We start from the raw sequence: 27,931 nt of genomic DNA on the forward strand, positions 1-27,931 counted from the left end.
TGGGAACTGAACCTAGGTACTCTGTGAGAACAGTTCTTAACTGCTCACCTAGAGTTTTGGAGAGTGATCCAAATTTTCTCACCATGACTAAGCTCCAACAACCATCTGTCTGTACTAGGCCAAGTAGAGGGGAACTTTTTATTTAGCCTACTGAGAGGGTCTCACCTCCAAACTTCCAAGAAATTCCCTGCCTCAGCCTGAGCCTCCTGGCCACCAAGAGAAAATAACATTTAATCCATATTTTTTTTTTTCAGGCTGGTAATAGGGTAGTATAATGGCTATTCCTAGTTGTCAACTTGACTACACCTGGAATGAACTACAATCCAGAATTGGAGGGCTCACCTGTGGTCCAGATCTTAAGGCTGGAAGATACAAGTTTCTAACCTGGATCTTGACATGGAGATCTTGAAGCATAGTGGCTACAAAAAGCTTAGGCCCAGTCAAGGTAGTACATGCCTTTAATCCCAGTAGACTAAGGCAAGGAAATCTCTAAATTCAAGGTCAGCCTGGGACAAAACAAGTCCCAGATCCAGACTTGGTGGTGCACACCTTTAATCTGGAGACCTAGATACCCTTTGCCTACCCTCTAAGATGCTCTGCAGAGTGCTCAGGCCCATGTTCTAAGAGTCCACATTCCAGGTAGGGATGTGGCCATTTAACGAAAGCACACACCTGCTGATTCCCATTACCCTAGGAGGGCTCCCTTAACCTCTTGCTAGACAAGAGGCCACCTCTTCCCGACTGCTTGACAGAAGTGATGCAAAGAGAAGACTCATCAGGACTACTAAGGAAGGGGGCGGGAGCTTGCCTTGTAGTCACTGTCCTCTCCTGCCTTTTAAAAAGAAATCCTTAGACTTTACTGAACTTAGCTAGGACTGGGCATGTATCAGAACCACAACTGCCATTAGGCCAGCACCTAGTGATTCTAGCACTCAGGAGGAAAAAAGTCAAGGCTGAAGACACGTAGCCATGGTGGTCTAGAGAAACCTTGCTGACCAAGAGCAGTGTGCTACTAAGAGTCGCTCTCCCATCAGACAAGCAGGTCCTGCAACCTGTGAGTCTGTGCAGCTCAGGTTCCAGCGTTGAGATGAGGAGGATGAGTGATAACTGCCAGAAAAGCTTTTGGTTCACAAAGTAAGAAGGGTCTGTGCAGGGCTGAGGGAAGGCTCAGAGGTTAAGAGGACTGGCTTCTCTTCAGAGGACCTGGGTTTGATGCCTAGCACTCACGTGGCAGCTCACAATGGTCTGTAACTCAAGTTCCAAGGGGTCTGACACCCTTTCTGGCTTCTGTGGGCATGCACAGTCTACACAAATATATAGGCAAGAAATACACCCATTTACATTAAAACAATTAAAAAAAAAAAAGCCCCATGGTTTTCTGTTCCTGCTCCACTTGAGCACAAACCTCTGTGTCTCACTTACAGGATGGAAGCAGCAGGCCTATCAGAGCATCTGATGAACATGGCAAGCCCAGCAGGGAACAGACTGGATCAGAATACCTGTGTTGTGCTGCCCTGCTGGGCTTCTATGGTAACTAAGAAATACACTGCTGTCTAGCCAGGCTTCTTGGAAGAACAGCTCCAAGGCAGATCAGGGGACTCCAAAAACCAGCTGCATGATTCTGCCTCTGTCCCTTATTTGATTTTGTACAGAGGAGCAAGTAGGCATTTTGTCATCCTAAGTCAGGCATTTTGATACACACATTAGATCCCAGAGCTTCAGCCGAGTGTGGTGTTGTATACCTTCAATCCCAGCATCAGGAGGCAGAGGCAAGGGAATCTCTGAGTTTGAGGTTAGCTTGCTCTACAGAGGAGTTTCAGGACAGCCAGGACTATACAGAGAAACCTTGTCTTGAAAAATTAACAACAATAATAATAATGATAACAAAAGATTACAATACTTGGTAGGAGGATCAACAGTTCAAAGCGACCTTGTACTTCATAGACAATGAGACTCTAGCTCAAAAACCTTCCTCCAAGCAAAAAAGTAGCAGTTTCTCTGCAAAAGACAGAACAGTGGTAAAGCTGGATTCACAAGCTAGAAACCTGAACACGGATGAACTGGAGGCTTCCTCCCTAGGTAAACCCGGGCTCCTGCAGCTTGGGACCTGCCCCACACAGTCTTAGCCAGGCCTCTCAGTAGAGCTCACAGTGAGAGTAAACATCTCCATGTCCACAGCAGCAGAGGCGAGCACCAGGCACAGACCCCTGCTGCTTTTCAGGCAGTCAGCCTGTTAGTGCTAAACCAAGCCAGATTGATCCACCCTTCCCACTCCCCCAAACTCTCGCCTTATCAATTACCGTGTTCGTGCTACTGTGTACAGAATGCCAATGAACTCATCTGCCTGAGGGCCAGCACAGCTCTCTGGAAGGCCCCCAGCGCTCCCCCATCTTTGAAGAGCTGGGAGCAAGCTTGCTGGTGGTGCTTCCCAGTGTGACTCAAGCCATACCTTGGTATGTTAGAAAAAAATGCAGTTGGAAGTCGAGCAAGCTGAACACAGGGACATGGTTCTCATCCAGCTTTCAGACAGTGAGCGGCCTCCCGCATCTTCCACAGTCCCACTTCTGGCCTCAAGTCCGATCCAGCATCTCGCCAGAAAGTGCTCAGTACCTGCAGCCCATTCCACCTGCTTCTCTGGAGGCTAAGTTTGTTTGCCAAGCTATGACTGACTGGTCAGGAGGTTATTTTGGATTTGAGATAAAGAAAAATGATTTAACAGCCATATGTTGCCACTTCCAAAGTTTTAACTGACTTTTCTGGCTGAAGCACATAACTCTGACTTCAGTATATATCATTGGGATCAGACAGGGACAGATAGGACAGGTCCCAAGTAGCAGCTGGGTAGTCTTCCAGAGGTTTCTATCTGCATCTGGACTGAAACACCAGCTAGGGTGATGGCAGGCAGGAAATGTTAAGAGGCCACTTAGCTCTGCCTACAGACATTTAGGAGATTAGAAGCCAGCTTCAATACATATGCTACTAATACATACTCTTAGTGAATCTCTGGACATCTGCATGGGTGGAGCTGGGCCCTGGGCTGAGGCTAAGGGAAGGAATTACCTTCACGCTGAGTCTGGCTGCCTTTCTCCGTAGTACACAGGTCCCAGAGACCTTGTTCCTGGCAGAGAACAACTGCAGAGAGTGGGGAGGGAGGGATCACTCCCTAACCAAATTCTCCTCTTTATCCCCCACTTTTCTCCTGGGCCCAAGCCATTCCTCTGTGGACTCCAACTATCATTTAGAGGGAGAGGCACCAATATAGAAAAGTATTCTGTTCCAGATCGGAGGACTTGTCCCCCTTTTCTCTCTGTCCCTTCTACTTGAGTGGGAGAAGACGGCAGAACAGTTCCCAAGGCTACTACTCTTCCTTTGAGCCTGGAAGTCCCGAAGGGGATGAGGAATGAGGCACGGGGTAAGGAGGCTGCTTTCCTCTGGCAGCAAACCCTGCTCATCTGCGGCCTCAGACTTCCTCTGGCAGCCGGTTGACCACTCTCAAGTAAGACTAGAAGAGAATAAATGACCCACGTCTCTTCTAGATGACACTGTGGTGACAGATTAAAGAGTCAGGCTATAAGCCAGGTGACCAATTTCACTTCTGTTTATGACCTAAGAGAATTCACAGCTTCCCCACTTTCAACATGGAGTGACTGAACAGATCATAATTCTAAGTCTCTCATAATTTCGAGAGTTCTGGATTTTAAGACCATGCTTCCCATCTTCTTTAGCTTCTTGACTATATGCATGGCATGGAGCGTAGGATGGAGTATTTTAGCTTACCTGAGCCCTGAGCTTCCTGATATAGCCTATGACTTTGGGTTAAGAAGGTAGTCCATCTATAGAGCAGCCAGGGGGAGGAAGGAACAAACCTGGGCTTGCTATCATGACTCAGTTCTTCCTTTAGCTTTGTCTCAAGAAGTATTTTTATATTTTCAGATCCAGTATTCCCACCCTCAAAGGCCTTCTTTCTGTACTTACGTGGGCTCGAAAGAAAGCAGTAGAAAAGGGCACAGAAGAAATTCTAGGAAATAGAGCTTTGGTTCACTCAGGCGAATAGAATCTCATTGTAAAGTAAGGACAACACACTTAGAAGCTACCCCAAGGTTATGATTTTTTAAAAAGAAAATATAGCAAAACATAGCAACTGGACACTGGTGAGCACCTCTGATCCTCCCCACACTGAGACTCCTCAGTGGCTAGAGAGGGTGTGAGGAACACAGAAGAGCATTTCAAAGGACAGTCTGAAGACAGAGAGAAAAAGACAAGAACAGAGGGTTTTAAGGAGTTTGTTTGTTAAGATGAGACAAGGTGTCATAAGGCCAGTCTCAGTTTTGTGAGTGCTGGAATTATTTTTTTTTTTTTTAAAGATTTATTTATTTATTATATGTAAGTACACTGTAGCTGTCTTCAGACACTCCAGAAGAGGGCGCCAGATCTCGTTACGGATGGTTGTGAGCCACCATGTGGTTGCTGGGATTTGAACTCTGGACCTTCGGAAGAGCAGTCGGGTGCTCTTACCCACTGAGCCATCTCACCAGCCCGAGTGCTGGATTCTAAGAGTGGAGCATCATGCCCTGATGGTCTTTGCTTTTGTTTTGAGACATGGCTCTTTGTGTTTCCCAGGTCCATCTCAAACCTTCTAGGCTCAAGTGACCCCACCACTTGACCATCTTCAGCCGGATTCAGCAGGAAACAGAACTTGAAGCATACTAGGCAAGTGGTATATATCTGCAGTCCTGAAGTTTGTGTTTGATCTTAGTCCAGCAGTTCTTTTTGTTTTGTTTTGTTTTCGTTTTTGTTTTTTTGTTTTGTTTCGAGACCGGGTTTCTCTGTATAGCTCTGGCTGTCCTGGAACTCACTTTGTAGACCAGGCTGGCCACACGCCCGGCTTAGTCCAGCAGTTCTTAACCTGTGGGTCACAACCCTTGTGTGTGTGTGTGGGTGTGGGTGTCGAGGGTGTTACTTTTCAGATATCCTGAATATCAGACATTTATATTATGATTTATAACAGTAGCAAAATTAGAGTTATAAATTAGCAACAAAATAATTTTATGGTTGGGGGTCACCACAACATGAGGAACTATACTGAAGTGTCACAGCATTAAGAATCATCACTGAGCCGGGCGTGGTGTTGCACGCCTTTAATCCCAGCACTCGGGAGGCAGAGGCAGGCAGATTTCTGAGTTCGAGGCCAGCCTGGTCTACAAAGTGAGTTCCAGGACAGCCAGGGCTATACAAAGAAACCCAGTCTTGAAAAAAAAAAACAAAAAACAAAACAAAAAAAAAAAAACAAAAAAAGAATCAGCACTGAAAACCACTGTCTCAGCTAAAAATTCAAGAAACAATTGGAGTTTTTAAAAGATAGATCTCAGCTACCCAGATGACTGGCCCCAGAAGTTTGGATTAGCTTGGCAACATAAAGACTAATGTCTCAAAATTTATTTCTATAAGCTACATTTAATTAAATAGGGTTAAGGGGTAAGCGTGCTGCTTAGTGATACAGTGCTTGATTGTCACTCTACAGGGCCCAGAGTTCAATTCTGAGCCCCAGAATAGAGAGGGCGAGAAAGAGGGGAAGGGAGAGTGAGGGAAGGAGGAGAGAATGACTCATGAGAATAAAACACAATCTGTGCTCTCACATATTCCTTCTAATAGTTCATGAGACAAAGAGAGACAGGAAAGAAGACAGATAGAGCAGGGTATAACCTAAGCGCCCAGAAGGATGGCAGCCTATGCCAGCTGACCAGGAACTTTCTATTTTAAAGATGTTCTGGAGTAGCCGCAGAGGGTTCTGGATCCAAATGAATGCTATAACATTAACTCTTTTATGTCCATTCAAGGATTCTGCCAAAGCCAAGCAGTATTCAGAGCCTACTCTAGCTTTCTTTCCCTTATTTCTTTAAACAAACAACGTCTTCCCATCTAAAACAAACTTTTAGATGTATCCCATACTGGCTTCAAACTCACTATGTAGCTAAGGATGACCTTGAACTCCTGATCCTCCCACTTCCACCTCTGAAGGCATACACAATTCCTGATACATGCAGTGCTCAGGATCAAACCCAGGCCTCCCGTATGCTAGGGAAGCACTCTACCAACTAAGATACATTCCCAGTCCCCCATTTTAACTTTGAAGTGGTATGGAACCTCAGTGGGTATTCACAGATGTGGTCTCTATCTTCAGAGGCCCATGTCCCTTGAGCCCTAGGCATAGCAGCCTTTAGTTAGGGCCAGTACTTAGCATGGTAAGTTAATAAATGATGGTAACTCAGCTTTCTGCTCAAGTGAGGTGGACCACAGTGGCCCGTAGTCCCATCTGGTATACCATGCATGTACTGGAACACTGAGGAAACAAGGCATTCCAGGCAGACAGAAAAGTGGCCCTATGAGATGGAGAAACTGGGTGGGGAAGGAGAGTATGCAGAGGTATGGTTAGCAGGGAACAGGGGGACCAGGTAGGCCACCAAACCATCCATACAATAGAGAATTGACATCTATCTTAGTTGAGGCAGAGGGAGGGTATGAGACCATGTGTGATCTCAAGAAGTCAGAATGTGGGGCTGGTGAGATGGCTCAGCAGGTAAGAGCAACGACTGCTCTTCCAAAGGTCCTAAGTTCAAATCCCAGCAACCACATGGTGGCTCACAACTCTCTGTAATGAGATCTGACTCCCTCTTCTGGAGTGTCTGAAGACAGCTACAGTGTACTTACATATAATTAATAAACAAACAAACAAACAAACAAATCTTTTTAAAAAATGAAGTCAGGGCTGGAGAGATGGCTCAGTGGGTAAGAGCACCCGACTGCTCTTCCGAAGGTCCAGAGTTCAAATCCCAGCAACCACATGGTGGCTCACAACCATCTGTAATGAGATCTGACGCCGCTTCTGGTGTGTCTGAAGACAGCTGCAGTGTACTTACATATAATAATAAATAAATAAATAAATCTTTAAAAAAAATGAAGTCCGAATGTGGGAGAGAGAACAACCTGGCGGTTCCCACAACTAGGGATTCTGGAAGCAACTGAGCCTTTGACACGGAGGAGCTATCCAGGTGACTTCAGCCTGGAAAAAGAAGAGGGAGGGGACCACTGTGCACAGGGAATGACTCTGAGTACAACCATACTGTTTCCCTTTTGTTGGAGGGCCTCTAAGGGCAAAAAGTGGAAAATGGCAGAGATGGAAAGTAAGTTCGGCCACGGTGACAGACAGGCTCTTGGGAACGTTTAGAGCAATGTCTCTCCATAGGAAGGGCTAAATGCAGCAGTGTTAGGAACAGCAGCTGCTTCTAGCACCACAGGGAAGGTATCGCTCTCTGGGGAGTGGGTAACCAGGGCAGCAGCAACCGAAGAATGCCTAAAGGACTAGAGTCTGGGAGCTTGCAGCCCATGAGATTGCACAGGAGCATGGGGCTCTGTTCTTCCTTTGGAGCCAGCCTCCTGTCCCATCACAGAAAGAACAGCCCCTATCTCCCCTAAAAGAAGACTCCAACCAAGGATAGGTCTCCAGCCACTGAGAATCCATGTCCATACTCAAAGGCCCATACAAGGGCACATTTCAGTGACACGTATTGCTAGGTGTTAAGGAAGGCTTGTCTGAGGATGACATTCTGGCTTGTGTATGTCTAGTACACGCATGGTACGCAAAACTGAGGAACAGATCAATGTAGTCCAGATCACTCGGAAGAGAAGACTGCGTCACATTCATCTCTTCATTCATTCTGCCATCCCAAGCTCTCAAGTCCTGGTATAACAGCAGCTAGAGATTTGAAGAAACCATCACATAACCCTGAGTGCAAGAGCTATGAAAAAAAGAGGCAAGCAAGGAAGAGTGAGGTGAGGGTGTCCAGCCAAGTCTGACTTTGTGAACTCATCTTCCTACAAGGTGATCAGAACTAAATGGTTCTAGTCCAACTCACTGCTCCTCAATAACTCTTGGCCTTAGGTGGATAGCTGGCTGGCCTGCAGCCCAGAGGCCCATCCCCGGAAGGCCACCTCCCACCATCCCATAATTCCCAGGCAGAAACAGGGTGGATTTCTTCTCCCACCAGCTGTCACCTGCTCAGAGGCACTCATTCTCCTGAATAAGGCTTTGTGAGTGAGCCTCTGCCCAAGCCCACCTACTCCTGGTGTTGTCACCCAGGTTCAGCCTTGGCTCAGAATGCCAGTGGAGGAGGATGGCAAGTCAGGCTTCCAAAGTCAAAAGAAAACAGAGCCACGATGGCACCATCATTCTGCCATCAACCCAACAGGCTCTTCATACACTCTGCCTCTAGGAATAGAACCCTTGACAAAAGCAATGACATCAGGCCACGACTGTCACATTTCTTGTCAAGTGAAAACACCCAACAGTACTTCAGCACAGATCTATGGATGGATGACTCACGTCCTGTGTTCACTCCTTCAAAAGCAGCTCCTCCAGCCTCTAAAGGTCTCCTGTAACAGGAAGTTCACCTCTGGGGGTAGCTTTATGTCTCATCTTCTCTCACCCTCATATAAGCCTTCCTTGCCCCTTAGTAACATGTTCCCTATCACTTCCAAACTGCCTTCTACTCTAGCACCTCTAAACAGGCCAAATTTCAGGTTTTTCTTTGCAATATTATCTCCCCTTGCATTCTCTCTTCTTCCAACGTCTCATATTTGTTCTGTGTAAAGAGCAGATTCACTCTTGGCATTCCATGAAACCTTCTGTCCATGCCCGCAGGCAGCTCTGATCTTAGTCTCCTAAGCACACAACCACCAAGCCCTCTGCTTCACCTTGCCTGAAGTAGCTGCATTTGGGCCCTTTCCCAGGGCATCACCGTGACCACTCAGGCTTCCCTTAGGAGAAACCAGAAGAATGTTCCTTCTAATCATCACAATAGTCCAGCTCAACCCAGCAAATGCTGAGATAGGTTAAGACAGAGCTGTAGGAAGTCTATGGGTGGACACACACACATACACACACACACACACACGTGTCCTCCAGGATCTAATAGATCAGCAAGGAGATGTGTGTCCACACACAACAATACAAGGAAGCACTGAAACACACTAGCAACATGCTGAACATGCTGAAGCATATGTTGGAGAGCAGAATAGAGTCCCTGAAGCCAATCCTAGGTCTGCTGTCCTTTAGCTGTGAAACCATTGGCAAGCTACTGAACCACACTAGTCTCAATTCCCCATGTATAAAATGGATAGAGATTGGAGATGCTAGATGTAGCACACCCAATTCAATACCTTGTATCTGACAGGCTCTACACAATGGCAGTGGTCAACATTATTTCTAAAGAAAATCAACCTTTGAATTGGACCTTTCATAGCTGATACATTTCTAAAGTCAACACCAAGAATAAATGGAACAGTTTGAGCAAAACCTTACTATACTGAGTGACTGTAGCAAACATCTGGGACCTGTAGTACATACAAGTGGGGTGAAGCCTGAGCTTGGACTTTGGATTGAAGTATCAAAATGTCAGAACTGTGGAACACTACTAACACAGGGCCCAATCAGGTATGTGAAGGCAAAGTTTTAATACTCTCTGTGTCATAGAGGGTGGTCTAGAAGCCTCTCTAGATCTGCCCTCAAAGCCAATGATCCTCCTGCAGAGAGCTAGGATTAGCCCCACCCTCCTAACCAGTACCTAGAATCCATGATCTGTCTCCAATAAGCTCAAGATCCAGGATGGCTCTTTTAACACCACCCACTTAATTAACCATCTCCTATAACACTTTCTGCTGCATTTGTCCTATCTGGAAGCTGGGGATCTCCTTAGCAGCACAGCATTCCCAAAAACAAGCCCGTAGCCTCTTTCACTTCTGCTCCATTCTCTCAAATAATGTTCTATTTACCCTGGAGCGCAGTGAGTTGGGTTCCCTTTTCTGAGTCTACTCCTGCAGGAGCCTTCTGCTCAAGTCCGTAAGCCTCTCAGAGGCTGTGAGGAAAAATCCTGCAAGGAACAAGGCTACCACAGAGCTTGGTATTCAGGAAACTGGTAGAGACTTCATGTCTCTTATATTTTTCCCAGATATGCTTATGGGTAGGCAGTGACCAGTAGGATAAAAAAATAACTGGTATAGCCTGGCAGACTTCTGAATGTGAGGCCAGCCTGATCTACAGAGTAGATTCCAGGACAGGACAGCTAGAGCTCCATGGGGGTGGGGGTGGGGGTAGATTACAGGCCTCCAGGACAGAGGACAAAATCTAGTAAGGAAGCTACTTCCTCCAGGGCAACACTCAGACAAATCATCTTTAGGTGACCAATTATTGTCATAAAATTACCTTTAAAAGTACAGCCTAGAGCCGGGCGTGGTGGCGCACGCCTTTAATCCCAGCATTCGGGAGGCAGAGGCAGGCGGATTTCTGAGTTCGAGGCCAGCCTGGTCTACAAAGTTAGCTCCAGGACAGCCAGGGCTACACAGAGAAACCCTGTCTCAAAAAGAAAAAAAAAAAAAAAAAAAAAAGTACAGCCTAAGGGGAGCTAGAGAGATGGCCTAGTGGTTAACAGCACTGGCTATTTTTCCAGAGGACCAGAATTTAATCCCTTGCACCCATATGCAGAGAAATATGTCCAGGTTCTGCCAGGGATTTAACTCTGAACTGGGAACTGATGCATTTCAACTAGAGGCAAAAATTGGGTAATGCCCAGCTCCTACGCTCATAATGAGGGCCCAGACTATGGTCCATGACTCCAGCAGAACAGAGCACAGAATCTCTGGTTCTATCTACTCTTTGATTCCAGTAGAAGCAGGAGCCTGAGTCCATTCCCTATTCCACTTATTTGCTATTCTCCCCATGTGCAGATATCAACAGCCAGTAAAGCAAGACTGCAAGCTCCAATTAGATAAACTGCTTGATCAACAATTGCCAGAATCAGAAATCTTGGGTGTACTTATAAATTTTTCAAGTCTTTCCACTTTCACCCTCCTCTAGTTGAGCTCCATACTGCTCTGTCATCTGGAGGGACCCTCAACAGTTTGGCACTATACAAAGCTCAGAATATAAACAGCCTTTCAACTTTCAGACATTCATACTCTAGCTCTAAGCTAACATAGTCCCTGAGCCTCCTCTCCAGGCCACAGAACTTTCTAGGTGCCTCTACAGGACTCTCGGGCTGACCTGTGGCATCATACACTCCTGTTTAGTACTAGCCCACCACAGATATGTGAGAGTCAACTTTTTATGGATCACACGACCATTCACTTAAAATATACAAACTTATTATATATTTGCAAATTTATATATCTGCACCTTCCTTTAGCAATCAGCAATGCTAACATCTGATAATTATTTTCAGTATTAGAAGTATCCATGGGCCTAGATATACAAACTTGATGGCTTGCTATTTGAACCTGGCACACAGGTTAGCATTTGCTGGCCTTACTATTTAAATATGTGAACTAAAGCTGGGAATGGAGGTGAATATACCAGCATTTAAGACACAGGCAGATGGGCTGGAGAGATGGCTCAGTGAGTAAGAGCACTGACTGCTCTTCCAAAGGTCCTGAGTTCAAATCCCAGCAACCACATGGTGACTCACAACCACTCGTAATGAGATCTGACACCCTCTTCTGGTGTGTCTGAAGCCAGCTACAGTGTACTTGTATATAATAATAAATAAATCTAAAGAAAAAAAGAAAAAAAGAAAAAAGACACAGGCAGAGCCAGCCATGTTGGCACGTGCCTTTAATCCCAGCACTCAGGAGGCAGAGGCAGGAGGATCTCTGTGAGTTTGAGGCCAGTCTAGTCTACAAAGCAAGTCCAGGACAGGCAGATCTGTTAAACTGAGAAACCCTGTCTAGAAAAACAAAAACATAAAAAAGTTGAAAGCTAGTCTTCGTTACGGAGTGTGAAGTTAGTCTGGGCTTCATGAGACTGTCTCAAAACAAAAGTAAATTAATTTTAATATCTTAAGATTAGATCTAGTTGGAAATGTAAATGAGGAAAATACCTAATAAAAATATAAAAAAGATTAGATCTAGTTTCTCTTTTTTTGTAAAAAAATTAAAAGATTTTTTAAAATGTGGATATATGGGGCCCTTATTGTTATACAGCAAAACTGAATAGAGGTAAGAAACTGTTCCTGGGATAGGCATATACATCCTAGCTTATGTGGTACCCAATGTAACAGGTACTGGAGAGGCCCTACACCACATCCATCTCTGAGCTCACTTGTAGTAGCTACCAGGCCGAGTCACAGCTTCCCACTGCCAGGGCCTGCATCTCTCTGACTACTTGAGGGTTCTCTCAAGTACGCATTAACATTCAAGATAGACAATAAACAAGGCATTTAATGCCAAAAAGAAATTCTAAAGCTGTTTTATTTGTTAGTTATGTATATGTGTGTGTGTTTGTGTAGAGGTATGCACATGGCTGTGACACTGCCCATGGAGGTGGATCCCTGGAGCTAGAGTTACATAAATGGTTGTAAGCTGACCAACGTGGGAGCTGGGGACGGAACCCAGGTCCTCTGCAAGAACAGTATGCACTCTGAAACACTGAGTCATCTTTCCAACCCTCACCCTGCCAAAAGAAATTCTTAACTCTTAAGGTAGATAAGCATTACCCTTAAATACATACAACACAGACTTGCTCTTTAGTGACACATTTCTGTGACACATTCCACATAATCATTGATAAGCTTGAAAATAGGACTAAGAACCAGTGGCATTCCACTTGTATGTGCGTGATTTATGGATATACATGTGTCCTTGTGCTTGAGTACAGGTATACACACATACACACACTCACGCAAGCAACACACACGCACGCGTGCGTGTGTCAGGCCAGAGGGTGATTTCCTTTATCATTCCCCACCCTATTCTTTTGAGAGAGGGTCTTTCATTGAATCTGGAACAAGGCAATTTGGCTAGAGGGGTTCTCCTGTCACTGCCTCCCCAGTGCTAGGATACAAGCACATGCCACTACATCTAACTCTTTTACATGAGTTTTGGGGATCTGAACTCAGGACCCTGTGCTTATGTGGCAAGCACACAACTAGCTGATCCATTGCTCCAGCCCCCTTTTTTGTTTTGTTCCGAGACAGGTCTCACTATATAGCACTGTGGTGGTTTGTATATGCTCAGCCCAGGGAGTGGCACTATTAGAAGGTGTGGCCCTCTTAGAGTAGGTGTGTTATACTGCGTGTGGGCTTTAAGATCCTCATCCTAGCTGCCTGGAGGTCAATATTCTGACAGCAGCCTTCAGATTAAGATGTAGAACCCTCAGTTCCTCTTGTACCATGCCTAACTGGATGCTGACATGTTCCCACTTTGATGATAATGGACTGAATCTCTGAACCTGTAAGCCAGCTCCAATTAAATTTTGTTCTTATAAGAGTTGCCTTTGGGGGCTGGCGAGATGGCTCAATGGTTAAGAGCGCCGACTGCTCTTCCGAAGGTCCAGAGTTCAAATCCCAGCAACCACATGGTGGCTCACAACCATCCGTAATGAAATCTGATGCCCTCTTCTGGAGTGTCTGAAGACAGCTACAGTGTACTTACATAGAATAAATAAATAAATCTTAAAAAAAAAAAAAAAAAAAAAAAGAGTTGTCTTTGGCAGGGCAGTGCTGGCGCATGACTTTTTTAATCCCAGCACTTAGGAGGCAGAGGCAGGCAGATTTCTGAGTTCAAGCCTAGCCTGGTCTAAAGAGTGAGTTCCAGGACAGCCAGAGCTACACAGAGGAACCCTGTCTTGAAAAACCAAAAAAAAAAAAAAAAGTTGCCTTGGTCATGGTGTCTGTTCACAGTAGTAAAACCCTAACTAAGACAAGCACTAATTGGCTTGGCACTTGCTATGTAGCCCAGGCTGGCCAGCCCATCTTTTAATATACTTGTTCATTAGATTTACCTTTTTGTGGTTCACTCCCCCTTCCTCTACTTAACAACCTCCCGCATAAGGTTTCTGCTCCCAGGTCCCCACCTCAGGGCTTACATTTAGGAGAATGTAAACTGAGAACCTTTGCTAGTCTGTCACCTCTATGCTATCTGCTCGGCCCCTAAGAGCATGACTCTCAGAGCAGGCCCCTCTGACCAGGAGCTTCAGGTTATATCTTCTCTCTGAGGGGGTCTTCCTAACATCCCTGGAACAAGAGCAAGACAAACTCACCTCCCCCAGATAACTGTATTTGCCCCTGAGGATCTGCCGGTATAGCCGGGTGCGGTTGTCATCCTCAAAGGGCATGGTGCCGCTGAGCAGGATATAGGCAATGACACCCAGTGCCCACATATCCACGGAATTGGTGTAGGGTTTTCGCACCAGAACCTCAGGAGCAATGTACTCAGGTGTGCCGCACGTTGTCTTCATCAGGCAGTCGTCACCTTTCTTCCGGGCACTGGCCAAGCCAAAGTCAGTGATGATGATCTTGGAGTCAGTGCCTGGGTGGTAGTAAAGGAGATTCTCAGGCTTGAGGTCTCGGTGTGTAATGCCAAGGGCATGAAGATACCGGACACCATCCAGTACCATTTGAAGCACTCTTGTGGCATCTCGTTCAGTGAAAGAACCCTTGGCAATAATCCGGTCAAAGAGCTCACCGCCAGTGGCCAGCTCCATTACCATATATACACGCTCCTGTGTCTCAAACACTTCTACCAGCTGGATGATGTTGGCGTGGCGCACCCGGCGCAGCACTCGGAGCTCAGACTCACACACCTCCCGCCCTTCTCGGTACTTGGTCTCTATCATTTTGATAGCATATGGCTGTCGGGTTGCCCGGTGCTCCACACGTACCACTCGGCTAAAGCTGCCTCGCCCAATTAGGGCCTTTATATCATACTTAGCTGTCACTCGTGGGTCAAATTTGGCCCTGTACTTTGCCACCCTGGCCCTGCGTGGTGGTTCTGAAGGAGGCGCTGTGTGGCCAGTATTGGGAACACCAGGGCAGGGAGGTGCATACTGACTAGTGGCTGGGAAGCCAGCTTTGAGAGGACCAACACTGTCCACCTCTGTGATGAAGTGCTTGTATACATCATTCTTAGTGCCACTGAAGGGCTCCACTTTCTTGACCAGATCCAGCTGGACATCCTTGGGTGGCTCAGGAAGGACCTTGCTTGTCCCACAGCCCATCACTGACACGGGGGCATCCTCTCCAGCGAGGCTGGCAGGACCTGCTCTGTAGGCAGTGCCCCGACTACACCTATACAAACAGAAAAGAGGACAAGTCAGAATAGTCAGGGACACCCCTGAAGGACAATAGTCCTTTTCCCTTTTCCTGTTTTCTTGATAAATGCAGTCTAATTAAGAATGAAGTCAGATAAGGGTCAAGGAGATGAGTGAGAATGGGGTGTGTGATGTGAAACTCACAAAGAATCAATTAAAAAGTACAAAACGACAACAAAGAATAAAGTCAGACATGCTGGTGCATATCTGTAGTTCTAGCTCTCTGGAGGCAGAGAGGTGAAGATCATGCAAGTTTGAGGCCAGTTTGATCCACATAGCAACTTGTAGGCCATCCAAGGCTACATAATGAGACTGTATAAAAAATAAACAGTCAAAAACTGACACAATAACCTGCAAAGGGATGCCTTTCACCTCTCAGGATGTTACAGTAGGAGATAGGAAGATGGCTCAGCAGTTTAAGAGCACTGGCTGCTCTTCCAGAGAACCCAAGTCTGACTGCTAACGCACATATGGCGGCTAAAAACTGTCTGTAATTCCAATTCCAAGGGATCTGATGCCCTCTTCTAGCCTCCCATGGCCCCAGGCACACATGGTGCACAGACATGCATATAGGCAACACAGCCACGCACATAAAATTTTCAAGTAAAATAAAAATAAAAACAAAGTAAGTTTCAGGACAGCCAGGGCTATACAGAGAAACCCTGCCTCAAAAACCAAAACAAACAAACAAACAAACAAATACAAAACCCGGCAGTGGTGACACATGCCTTTAATCCCAGCACTCAGGAGGCAAAGGCAGTTGGATCTCTGAGTTTGAGGCTACCCTGGTCTACAGAGTGAGTTCCAGAACAGCCAGGGCTACACAGAGAAACCCTGTCCAGAAAAACAAACAAAAATTTAAAACAAATAGAAATAAAGATGTTTGAGTACAGGAGCCAGGCATGGTAATAACTCACACCTATGACTCAAATTTTAGGAGGTTGAGGCAGGAGGTCTATCATAAATTCAAGACCAGGTGAGGCTAGAGTGAGTTCCGAGATAGCTTAGGCTACAGAGACCTTGTCCCAAAACAAAATAAAAGCAACTTCAATCTCAAAGGAGGGTCTAGAAGAAAGCCCAGGTCTGATCTCACTGCATCAAGTGTCATGCTGTTTTCCAAGCCTAACAGGGATACGAATGTTCACCACACACTGTTTATTTCCCCTCTAGTCTTCCTGGGCCCTTCTAGTTGAAGTCTTATATTTCCTAAATGCTAACATCACTCCTCATTATTCTGGGTCATCGTTTCTGATGCTGAGTGTTAAAAACCTCTTCTGACATCGTCACCCATTAAGAACTCAGAAAGCTCCCACAGGATCAACTAAGCAGGGCTCATAGGGGCTCAAAGAGACTGAAGTGGCAGTCACGGAGCCCGCATGGGTCTGTACTAGGCCTTCAGCATGTATGGTATAGTTGTTAGCTTTGTGTTTCTGTGAGGCTCCTAAGAGTGGGAGTGGAGGTGTCTCTGATCCTTTTGCCCGCTCTTGGGACATTTGTCCTCTGACCTGCTGCCCTGGTCAGCCCTGATATGAGGATTTGTACTGGGTCTTATTGCATCCTGTTATGCTGTGCTTGGCTGATAGCCCTAGGAGGCCTGCTCTGTTCTGAAGGGAAAGAGGAGTGGAGCTAGTGACTGGGGAGGTCTCGGGTGGTGTGTGGGCTGGAAGGAGTTGAGGGAGAGGAAACCTGTCAGGATGTATTGTATAAGAGAATTAAAAAAATAAAGTAAAAGTGCCTGCATGTATGCACATGCGTGTGCGTGTGCATGCACACACATGGAGATGTACAGAAAAGAAGGAAAAACAAAACAAAGCAAATCCATCAGATATAAAGGAAGTCTTTGATGAGCACAGACTAAAGTTCAGATTTCACTTACTATGCCAATATGGTACTCTGCAGAATCAAGCTTATCTTTCCTTACATGACAGGAAACAATTCATCTTCAGGGTTTGGTATTACCAAACTGGAAAGCTGGGTCCACATGGACTTACATGTATGTAGTCTTCTTTTTTTTTTTTTTTCTTAAATTTTTTTTAAAGATTTATCATATGTAAGTACACTGTACCTGTCTTCAGACACTCTGGAAGAGGGTGGTTTTGAGCCACCATGTGGTTGCTGGGATTTGAACTCGGCACCTTCAGAGTTGCAGTCAATGCTCTTACCCACTGAGCCATCTTGCCAGCCCGTATGTAGTCTTCAAATTTTTAAATCTGTATTACATTTATTTACTTATTTATCTCTTTGTATATGGGGAGGTAGGTCAGAATAAGTTTACAGGAGTCAGGTAGGTATCTCCCGCCACATGTGGATCCTGTGAGTTGAACTCAGGTCACTGGACCAGTTCTCCTAATTCAGAGCATAGTATTTAAACAAAGACATTTAGAAAGTAGATTCCTTCTGATAAAGCCCAAAGATTAGAACTGTGAACCAAAAATTCTGCAAATTCATCTCTTCCTTCAGGAAAACCAATGAATTGAAACCCAGGAAGAAGACCGTTCTTGGACCCACATTCCTGAGGCATAGAACAGACTCTGGCCCCTGATCCTCAAGCAACACCTACCACTGATGAGAGAGTGAGAGGGCATACAAACTGCATGGATGATCTAGCATGAGCCACTCAGAAGTCACTTCTACCTGGTGAGAAAGAGTAACTCTAGATTTACCAATAATTCACTATATCTAGCCAAACACACTTGATGAGAAACACTAAAGTTTATAAAGAAAAAGCCCTGAATTTTCCCTTTAAATAAAGTTAGCAGTAAGGCACCATGTTTGTTCCAATTAGAAAGCTGCTATCAATGTTCTACCAACGCAAATACAGATTGAAACTGGAAGAGAAGAGGTACCAGCTCTGAAAGCTGGGGACACATGCAAGATCCTCCAGATCAAGACTGCTCCACATTCCAACCACATCTGGTTTTTTGGGTTTTGGGGTTGTTTTGTTTTGTTTTCGAGACAGGGTTTCTCTGTATAGCCCTGGCTGTCCTGGAGCTCACTCTGTAGACCAGGCTGGCTTCAAACTCAGAAATCTGCCTGCCTCTGCCTCCCAAGTGCTGGGATTAAAGGTATGTGCCACCACTGCCCGGCTTCTGGCTTTGTTTTGGTGTTTTGTTTTGTTTTGTTTTGTTTTTTGAGACAGGGTCTCACCATGTAGTCCTGACTAGCCTAGAACTCACTATGTAGACAAGGATAGTTTCAAACGCATAGAAATTCACTTGTCTCTGCCTTTCATATGCTCAGTTCCAATCATATCTGCTGTATTAGTTAGGGTTTTACTGCTGTGAACAGACACCATGACCAAGGCAACTCTTATAAAGGAAAACATTTAATTGGGGTTGGCTCGCAAGTTTAGAGGTTCAATCTATTAACATCAAAGTGAGAGCATGGCAGCATCCAGGCAGGCAAAGCATTAGGAGGAGCTGAGAGTTCTACACTTATTCTGAGTGCAAACAGAAGACTGCCTTCCAGGGCCGGCAGTGGTGGCGCACGCCTTTAACACCAGCACTTGGGAGGCAGAGGCAGGCGGATTTCTGAGTTCGAGGCCAGCCTGGTCTACAGAGTGAGTTCCAGGACAGCCAGGGCTACACAGAGAAACCCTGTCTCGAAAAATCAAAAAAAAAAAAAAAAGACTGCCTTCCAGGAAGCTAGGGTGAGGGTCTTAAAGCCCATACCCACAGTGACACACCTACTCTAACAAGGCCACAACTCTTAATAGTGCCACTCCCTGTGCCAAGCATATACAAAACATCGTATCTGCTAACTTCTCTTCCCATGTCGATGAAGTGGAAATGAAGACATGGGGGAAAATGGTGGCTGATAAAAGCTTGGGAAGAAACTATTCCTCCGGCTTTCTGCTTTCTTGTGTATGTGCCCAACTTGGTAGCCAGCATGGGTACTGGAGTAGATGGGATGAGTTGGAAGCCTCAGAAAAGACTCCCCTGAGGTCATCTTACACCATTTACATCCAGGTCACAAAACTAACAGAGATGATCTTTTCTCCAGGGTCTGCTCTATATCTTCAGATCCCAGACTGCTACAAACCACTCCTTAGGGAAAGCCCCAGCATGCTGCACAGTGGCAGAGGGAGTGAGCACTTGGTACCGCTGTCCTCCCTGACACTCCAGACATGACCAGCCATGAGAGGCAGGGGGAAATTATCCAAAGCTACTCAGAGGTGGCTAATCATGGACTCCCGTCTCCTGGTTCTCCATGCAAGGATCTTTTCATTAGACAGTAAAGGTTTCAGAAGTATCTGGGCCTAGCAGAACTTGACCTCATCAGGTCAAAGCCTGAACTGTTTCCTCACATCACTAAGGTGGTGAGTCAACACACATCTGCTGAGCCCTTTTCTCAGGAGCCTATGTTCAGAAACCCAAATACCAACTATAACCTATCATGCAGCTCACAGCTTTATTTCATTTTTCTACAAGAGTCTTGCTATGTACGTATCCCTAATTGACCCTGAACTCCCTATGTAGCCAGGGCTGGCCTCTAATTTGCAGCAATCCTGCCTACGCTCCTGAGTGCTAGGATTGCAGGTCTGAGCCCTGGGTCTGGCTACACAGCTTTATTCTCCACTGCCTTTCATTACACCACTGTCAGCTCCTTGATGAAGTCCTGCTTCTCAGCTCTCCTGGCCGCCTTTGGAACCTGGTAAAGTGCAGAGCTCAGAAAGCATTCAGTCAGTCTGTCAACAATGAGAGAAATGTGGTAGACACTTGGTTTCCTATTTTCTGTGAGTCAACAATAAAAGGTTCTGAGGTACTTTCAAGACTTAGAAAGAAGCCACAACGGTGGTTCAACATCCTTGACAACAATGGTTTTAAAGGTTTTATTTGGGTTTTAAAGGTTACTTGAATCCCGAAGTAAGTCTGTCCACAAGCTTCCAGATCTAACTCTATTTATGGGGAAGGCCAGGAGAAAAGAGCTAGCAACACAGGCCTGGTTTGTGCATCTCCCAGTGGTAGAAAACAAGCATTTGCCCTTCTCCAATATTACTCACCAACAGTTTTCTCCCACAGTAAAGCAAGATAACCTTTAAACCTCTAAAGATCCTGAACCAAGCTGGGCATAGTGGTCCACGCCTTTAATCTCAGCACTGGGGAGGCAGAGGCAGACAAAGCTTGAAGACAGCTAGGGCTACACAGAGATATAAATAACCAGAAGATCTTGAGGCTGTGTTTTGGAAGGCAGTGATCTCAGGAGTAGGTGATTGCTAAACTGCACTTCTCATCATCACAAGACAAACACACCAGACCGAAATTCTTGTCCTCTTTAGATAAATCTCTTGAACAAGAGCAGCTGTAGACATGGGGAGAACTCTGTCCTCTACAACATGGAGACTGACCCAGCAATTCCATTTCTAGAAACAACACTGCAAAACCACATCCACGAGGGAACAGATACCCGTGAGAGAAAACCCATGGCACCTTCATCAACACAATGAAAAATCAGGGTCTGGAAGTACAACCTGTACCCAAGTTCAAACATAGCGTGCGTGAAGCTCTGGGTTCAAACCCAGCACAACAAAAGTACATTCTCTTTTTAAGTTGGAAAATGAGAGCGTGGGGAATGGCTCAATCATAAGCGATCTGTCCTGTACGCATGAGAGCCTGAGTTTGGGTCTCCAACAACCATGTGGAAAGCTGGCATTATGACACAGAAATGTAATGTCAACAAACTGAGGACAAGGGATGCCAGAGGGTTCCTGGAGCTCATGGCCTGTAATTCTTGCCCACCGGTTCAGGCTCAGTGAGATCCTGTATTAGTGAATAAGGCAGATACAGAATTAGGGCACTTGCTCATTCCCAACACACACATGGTGGCTCACAACCACCTCTAACTGGTTCCAGGAAATCTGATGCCCTCTTCTGACCTCCACACACATATATGCAGGCAAATCATACACACAAAATAAAATGAATAAATCTAAAAATATTTCATCAGCAAGAGAGACAGTGATAGAGAAGACATCTGGCATTTACCTTTGGCCTCCATATATACTTGTAGGTACACAATCTGTGTATGCACCCTCAAACGTGCACACGCATGCGCACACACAAACATGTACACACATATAAACACACATACACACAAAACAAATAATTTAAAAAACATAATTAGCTTTAACACTAGCACTCAAGAGGCAAAGGCAAGCAGATCTCTGTGAATTTGAGGCAAGCCTAGTCTACAGAGTTAGTTTCAGGACTGTCAAGGCTACACAGAAAAACAAACAAACAAACAAAACTGTAAATAAAGAATGTTCTAATTAGCTTGGGCCAGCAGTTCTAGGCCTGTAATCCCAACACTTGAGAGACTGAGGAAGGAGTACTGCTGCAAACGTGAGACACACCCAGAGACACACAGACTCTGCCTCACAGAGGAGAGGAAGAGGGCACCAGCGAGATGCCTCACCAGGTTAAGAGGGCTTGCTGCCAAACATGCCATTCTGAATTCAGAACCCACATGGGATAAGGAACCAACACACTCCTACAAGTTGTCCCCTGACCTCCACCATGTGCACATGTGTGGCACATGCACACACACTCCGACACAAAGTAGCAAATGTAAGAGAAAACTTAGAAACAACCCACATAGTCAGCAATGAGAATACTAATTCCAAACCAGCCCTAGCTACATGACACCCTACCTCAAAAAATGACACAAAATGAAAACAAAAGAGGGCATAAAAATTAATTAAAAGCTGGGCATGGTAGCACATGCCTTTAATCCCAGCACTTGGGAGGCAGAGGCAAGCGGATTTCTGAGTTCTAGGCCAGCCTGGTCAACAGAGTAGTTCCAGGACAGCCAGGGCTACACAGAGAAACTCTGTCTCGAAAAACCAAAAACAACAACAACAAAATATAATTAAAATAATTCATACAATGGAATTCTCTTCAATGATGCAATAGAAAGGTACATTACAAGTACAGGTATAGTTCAGTGGTAGACCACTTGCCTAATCTGTGCCAGCCATCAGTACCACAGAAAGGAGAGCAAAACTATGTAAATCAACATTGATACTATATCCAGGATCGATATCTGTGATATACTGTAGAATAAACCTAAGTGTATGTATCTATTATGCATGAGAGATTTTATTCATTGATTCTTTTACTTACTGAGAGGGTCTCATGCAGCCCGTGCTGACCTTGAATTTGCTATGTAGGTGAAGATGACTTTGAACTCCTGTTCCTCCAGCCTCTACCTCAAAGTTCCGAGGTCACAGACCTGCATCTCTATGTTCAGTCCTTTGTGGTGCTAGGGACTGAACCCAGGGCTTCCGAATGCCAGGCAAGCACTCCATCCACCGGCTGAGCTACATCTCCAGCTCTTCTTCTCTTTAGATATGATTTTTTTCTTATTATTACAAGAGATTAGATCAAAAGGGACACCCAAGAGACAGAGACAGGCACTCTTTGTGAGTTCAAGGCCAGCCTGGTCTACAGAATGAGTTCTAGGACAGCCAGAGCTACATAGAGAAACCCTGTCTCGAAAAACCAAAGGGATGGGGTGGGAAATGATGACATTATCTAGCTGGGGCTTGTGGGAAAGGCCCATAATCCAAGCTACTCAGAAAGCTGAGGCAGGAAAATCCCAAGACCTGTCTCAGAGTGAGTTCAAGTCCAGCTTGGACAACGTAGTAAAACCCCATCTCAAAATCAAAAGTGAAAAAGATGGCCTGGGTTCTACATCAGTGGTATTAGTCTTGATTAGATCCAAAACAAAAACATCAACCATGATGTGGCTGGCAAGAGAGCTCAGTGGGTAAGAGCACCCGCTGTCAAGACTGACACCCGATTCTATCCAGAACCAACTCTCACACACTGTCTCCAACCTACCTACCTACTCACTGACACGAGTGAGCACACACATACACACAGGGAGATAGACAGATGGACAGGGAAGTTTTCTGTAATGTACCTCAATAGTACATTATTGGCATATATTTAGATCTTTCAAAGTCTTTCCAAGGTATGGGCAACGATCCATAACAGGAGTCTACAAGGCCAGTAGCTTCCTGGGGCAACAGCACAAATCTTCATCCAAGAAGTACAGTAATATCATTAGCTTTGCTTTCTTAATTTCAAGACAGGGTCTCACTCTGTAGTCCAGGCTAGACTGACTGATGAACTCACCATAGAAGCAGGACTGACCTCAAACTTAGAGCAATCCTCCTGTCTCAGTCTCTTAAATGCTGGAATTACAGGTGTTCACAACCATGCCCTGACTTTATCATTTTCACAATTTTCTGAAAAGGGGACACAGCTCAGTTGTTAGAATGCAAAATGCCCAGGATCATTCACTATACAGGGGGAGGAAGGAGACTTTAAAAAAACTTTAAAAGCACAGATTTCTACTTCATGTCTTGTTTCTTTCTTATTTTTTGTTTTGCTTCATGAGACAGGGTCTCACTCGGTAGTCCTGGCTGACTTGGCACTCCATATGCAGTCTGGGATCATCTCAAATATCATGGTAATCCTGCTCCTTCTGCGGCCCAAATGCTGGGGTTACAGCATTTAAGCTACCATACATTGTAAGCTGACCATGTAGCTAAGTGAAAAGGGTTCAGGCCCTGAGTTCAGTTTCCATCAACAAAATCAGCAGAAAAATAAAGTGAAGACTCCCCCCACCCCAAGACAGCCTCACTATATCAGACTGTCCTTTAACTTTTGGGCATCCTCCTGCTTCTGTCTCAGGAGTGAGGTGATCACAGGCATGCACCACCAAACCAGGGCTTTGGAGTATTTTGTTTTTGAGACGGGGTCTCATATAGCGCAGGTTTGTCCTAAACGTAGCCTAAACTAGCCCTTATTGATCGGAAGTGTAGTCTACCACATCTAGCTAAGAGTAAAACTCTTGAATTTGTATCTTGAAAAAAATTACTTCAAGATGTTGCTGTTTGCTGTGACTATCTCAAAATGCTGGCCATGACAGATGTTCCCCTAAGGCTTAATCTGTATCTATTCAAGCCAGTGTCCCGATAGCTTTAACTAAACACTACTGCTGTTGTGAATGAAGGAGAGAGTTTTCCAAGGAAAAGACATCGGTGATAGATTCAAAAAGACACAGGTTAATTTCCTCTACTGGTGAGTGAGGGTGGAAATGAACGGAAGTTTCACAAACCGAGAAAGCAGCTATCTGAACCTCGGGGGTATGAAACCACAGAGTTAATAGGAGGCTCACATGCCTCAACAAAACACTACATAATCGCAGTACAGACGTGCCCAGACGTTCTCTGCAGGGCTAGGTAGGCCACATCCGATTATGATAAGCTTTGAACGCTGCAGGCTACAAGGTTTAGTTTTTCCCTACAGTGACTAAGGAGGCAATTTTAACGAGTGATTTTTCTGGTGAGAATTATACACGCAGCAGCTTCAGAGGACTGAGCGGGGCTCTCCTTATAAGTATGACAGGTTTGCCTTGCAAGCGAACCAGCTGGACTCTGGCCCTTTTTCCAGCCAGTACGTGGAAGCGAACGATGGCCCCCGCAGGACCCTGGCGTTCAGTCGCAAGGGAAGGGTGTGGAGTAGGCGCCGCACACAACAAGGTTAGATCAACCTGACCCGCGCTGGACGCGGGACGGCTGGGCCACAGACAGGCAGATGACCAAGTCCATCGGGCCTATCGCGGCAGGAGGTTTCGAGGCCATGCCTGGGGACCACGGGTAGCCACAGCCCGGCCTGCTCCCCAGCCCACAGGCCCCAGTGCACGGGACCGAGGGCTCGGAGTCGCGCCAGGCCCTGGCTGCGCCCGCGGCTGAACTCGCAGGCCCCTCACGCCGGTCAGGCCGAAGCCCCGAGCCGGAAGGCCTCACCTCGCGCGGGCGGCGGGCTCTCCGGAGTCTCGGCGGCTCAGCCCACCGTCTCCCAGCCCAGGCCACGGGCGCCGCCGCCATTCTCCCGCGTCAGCGTGGTGGCGTCATTACTGCGCGCGCCTGACGCCAAAACAAACTTGGGCGGCCAAGGGACGGAAGGGAGGCGGAGCCTCCAGACGCGGACGCAAAGGGGCGGGGGGGGGGCACTGAGTGCCTGCCAATCAAGGTCTTCCCGGCGGAGCAGAGCTCTTTTCCAGGGGTGGGTTGGTTTGCGGCTCGACACCGCTGGGGAGCTGCTTGTGGAGGGAAAAGTTCTGGGAAACGTAATGACCAAGAGAAATGGAAAAAAAATGGCAAGATTCTTGTATAGATGAAGGGGTTCTTGAAAGGCAAGGGAGTGCGTCATCACGCCAGGGCTAATTTGTTTTTAATTTATTGATGCAAAAACAAATGAATCACGAGATTTATAAAATAAAATAAAAAGTAAAAAAGATTGTTACCAAGCTTGACATGGTGGCACATTCCTTTAATCTCAGCACTCAGGCAGGAGGATCTCTGAGTTCCAAGCCAGTGTGGTCTACAAAGCTAGTTCCAGGACAGTCAGGGCTATTACAGAGAAACCTGACTCAAAAATAAACAAAGAAGCTGGACGTGGTGGCGCATGCCTTTAATCCTAGCACTGGGGAGGCAGAGGCAGGCAGATTTCTGCCTGGTCTACAAAGTGACTTCCAGGACAGCCAAGGCTACATAGAGAAACCCTGTTTTGACAAAAATAAATAAATAAAATAAAATAAACAAAGATTCTTTTTTGTTTATTTTTTTTGTTTTTTTCGAGGCAGGGTTTCTCCATATAGCCCAGGGGGCTGTCCTGAAACTCACTTTGTAGACCAGGCTGGCCTCGAACTCAGAAATCCGACTGCCTCTGCCTCCCCAGTGCTGGGATTAAAGGCATGTGACACACACACACACACACACACACACACACACACACACACAGCTAACAAAGATTCTTAAAAGAAAGAAAGGAAGGAAGGAAGGAAGAAAGAAAGGAAGAAATCATTTGTCTGTTTTGCATGATAAAACTTTAACGATGTTTTGTCTTTTTTAAAAAAGTAAAAGTTGTTTCAAAACCTAGTGTGTTAGTACTTTTAGCCTGTAATCCTAGTACTTTGGAAGCAGCAACAAGAAAGACTTTAGTTTGAGGCTAGCCTGGTGTATTTATTAAGGTCCTATCTCAATAAAAAAATCATCAGTGTGTTCGTTCCCACATGCCTATAATCCTGGTACTTAGGAATTTAAGGTGATATTGCAGTGAGAGGTTAAAAAAAAAAAAAAAAGCCAGGTTATAGAAGTTATAGGTTTTCTTGGGATACAGATTAAGACCATATCTCAAAAGGGCAACAATGAAATTCGTTTCTCAAAGGTAATGGGATTACTAAAAACATGGACTTTAACCCAGCCTGGTGTGATTTGGGAAGCAGAGGGTGGACCTCTGAGTTCAAGGCCAGCATGGTCTGTCTATAGCAACAGGATACCCAGGGCTGCTGCACAGGGAGACCTTGCCTAAAAAAACAGCATGAGGAGGGGTGATACTCAGAGTAGGGCTTCCCCTTCTCAAAAGAGACAGGGAAAGTGGATGGGGGAAGGACCTGTGTGACTGATTACTGAGAGGAAAGGAAGGGCTGATAGGCTGATATTGTGTTGTAAAGTGAATAAATAAATAATTTTTAAAGGTTTATTATTTTTATTTTATTTATTTATTTATTTTGGGGTTTTTTTTCGAGACAGGGTTTCTCTGTGTAGCCCTGGCTGTCCTGGCACTCACTTTGTAGACCAGGCTGGCCTCGAACTCAGAAATCCGCCTGCCTCTGCCTCCCAAGTGCTGGGATTAAAGGGGTGCGCCACCACGCCCAGCTATTATTTTTATGTAAGTACACTGTAGTTGTCTTCAGACACACCAGGAGGAGGCATCAGATGTCATTACGGATGGTTGTGAACCACCATGTGGTTGTTGGGATTTGAACTCATGAACTCTGGAAGAGCAGTCAATGCTCTTAACTGCTGTGCCATCTCACCAGCCCAATAAATAATTTTTTTTAAAGATTTATTTATTTATATGTAAGTACACTGTAGCTGTCTTCAGACACTCCAGAAGAGGGAGTCAGATCTCCTTACGGATGGTTGTGAGCCACCATGTGGTTGCTGGGATTTGAACTCCAGACCTTCAGAAGAGCAGTCGGGTGCTCTTACCCACTGAGCCATCTCTCCAGCCCCCAATAAATAATTTTAATAACAACAAAAAAGGAGCATTGATTTTGGGGCCAAATCTGGGATCAAATCCAGCTCTGACATTTCCACAGTTATATGAATTTTTGGGGAAGATGTCACCCTCAAGCCTTTCCAAACGAATTTCCTATCCTTATATTTACTATGAACATATTGTAATCATGATTTCAGCCTCACAATAAAAAAATAATATAGAAGTCCAGAGTTGATAACACTCAGAAATCTATAGTCTTTCTTTTTTTTTTTTTTTTTTTGGTTTTTCGAGACAGGGTTTCTCTGTATAGCCCTGGCTGTCCTGGAACTCACTTTGTAGACCAGGCTGGCCTCGAACTCAGAAATCCGCCTGCCTCTGCCTCCCAAGTGCTGGGATTAAAGGCGTGCGCCACCACCGCCCGGCAATCTATAGTCTTTCATTTGTCAAGGTTCAGGTATTGGTTTGGGCTCTAGGGAAAAGCACAGGCTTAGCAGGAAAGTGTTCTGGTGTGATGGCAACTGGTCCCAGGACATCTGAATGGTCAACTCCACCTTGTCTATATAGATCTACAGCTGTAGAACACTGTGGCCGTGCTTAGACCTAGGTAGCTATGCCCAGGCACAGGCATCTTGGCTATCATCCCAACCGTCTGCACTAGCTCTGAGATAAAACCCATAAAGCCTTTAAGCCCCTGGCCACAGAGCAAACAAAGTCTTCC

At 45.6% G+C, this 27,931-nt stretch overlaps 1 protein-coding gene across 1 annotated transcript in view; it reads right to left on the bottom strand.

Moving 5' to 3' along the window:
• Pskh1 (protein serine kinase H1) overlaps window positions 1-25,076 on the bottom strand; it is a 28,145-nt gene extending 3,069 nt beyond the window's left edge. Inside the window, exons 1-2 of the mRNA XM_021170472.2 lie at window positions 24,954-25,076; window positions 14,087-15,113 (exon numbers count right to left, since the gene is read on the bottom strand). Of these exons, the coding sequence (XP_021026131.1) occupies window positions 14,087-15,043 (957 nt within the window). The 5' untranslated portion in view covers window positions 15,044-15,113; window positions 24,954-25,076. The remainder of the gene's footprint in view (window positions 1-14,086; window positions 15,114-24,953) is intronic.
• Window positions 25,077-27,931: the final 2,855 nt, after the last annotated feature.

Source organism: Mus caroli, unplaced genomic scaffold (genome assembly GCF_978045245.1).
Source record: "Mus caroli unplaced genomic scaffold, Mus_caroli_1 scaffold_10, whole genome shotgun sequence".
NCBI classification, from domain to species: domain Eukaryota; kingdom Metazoa; phylum Chordata; class Mammalia; order Rodentia; family Muridae; genus Mus; species Mus caroli.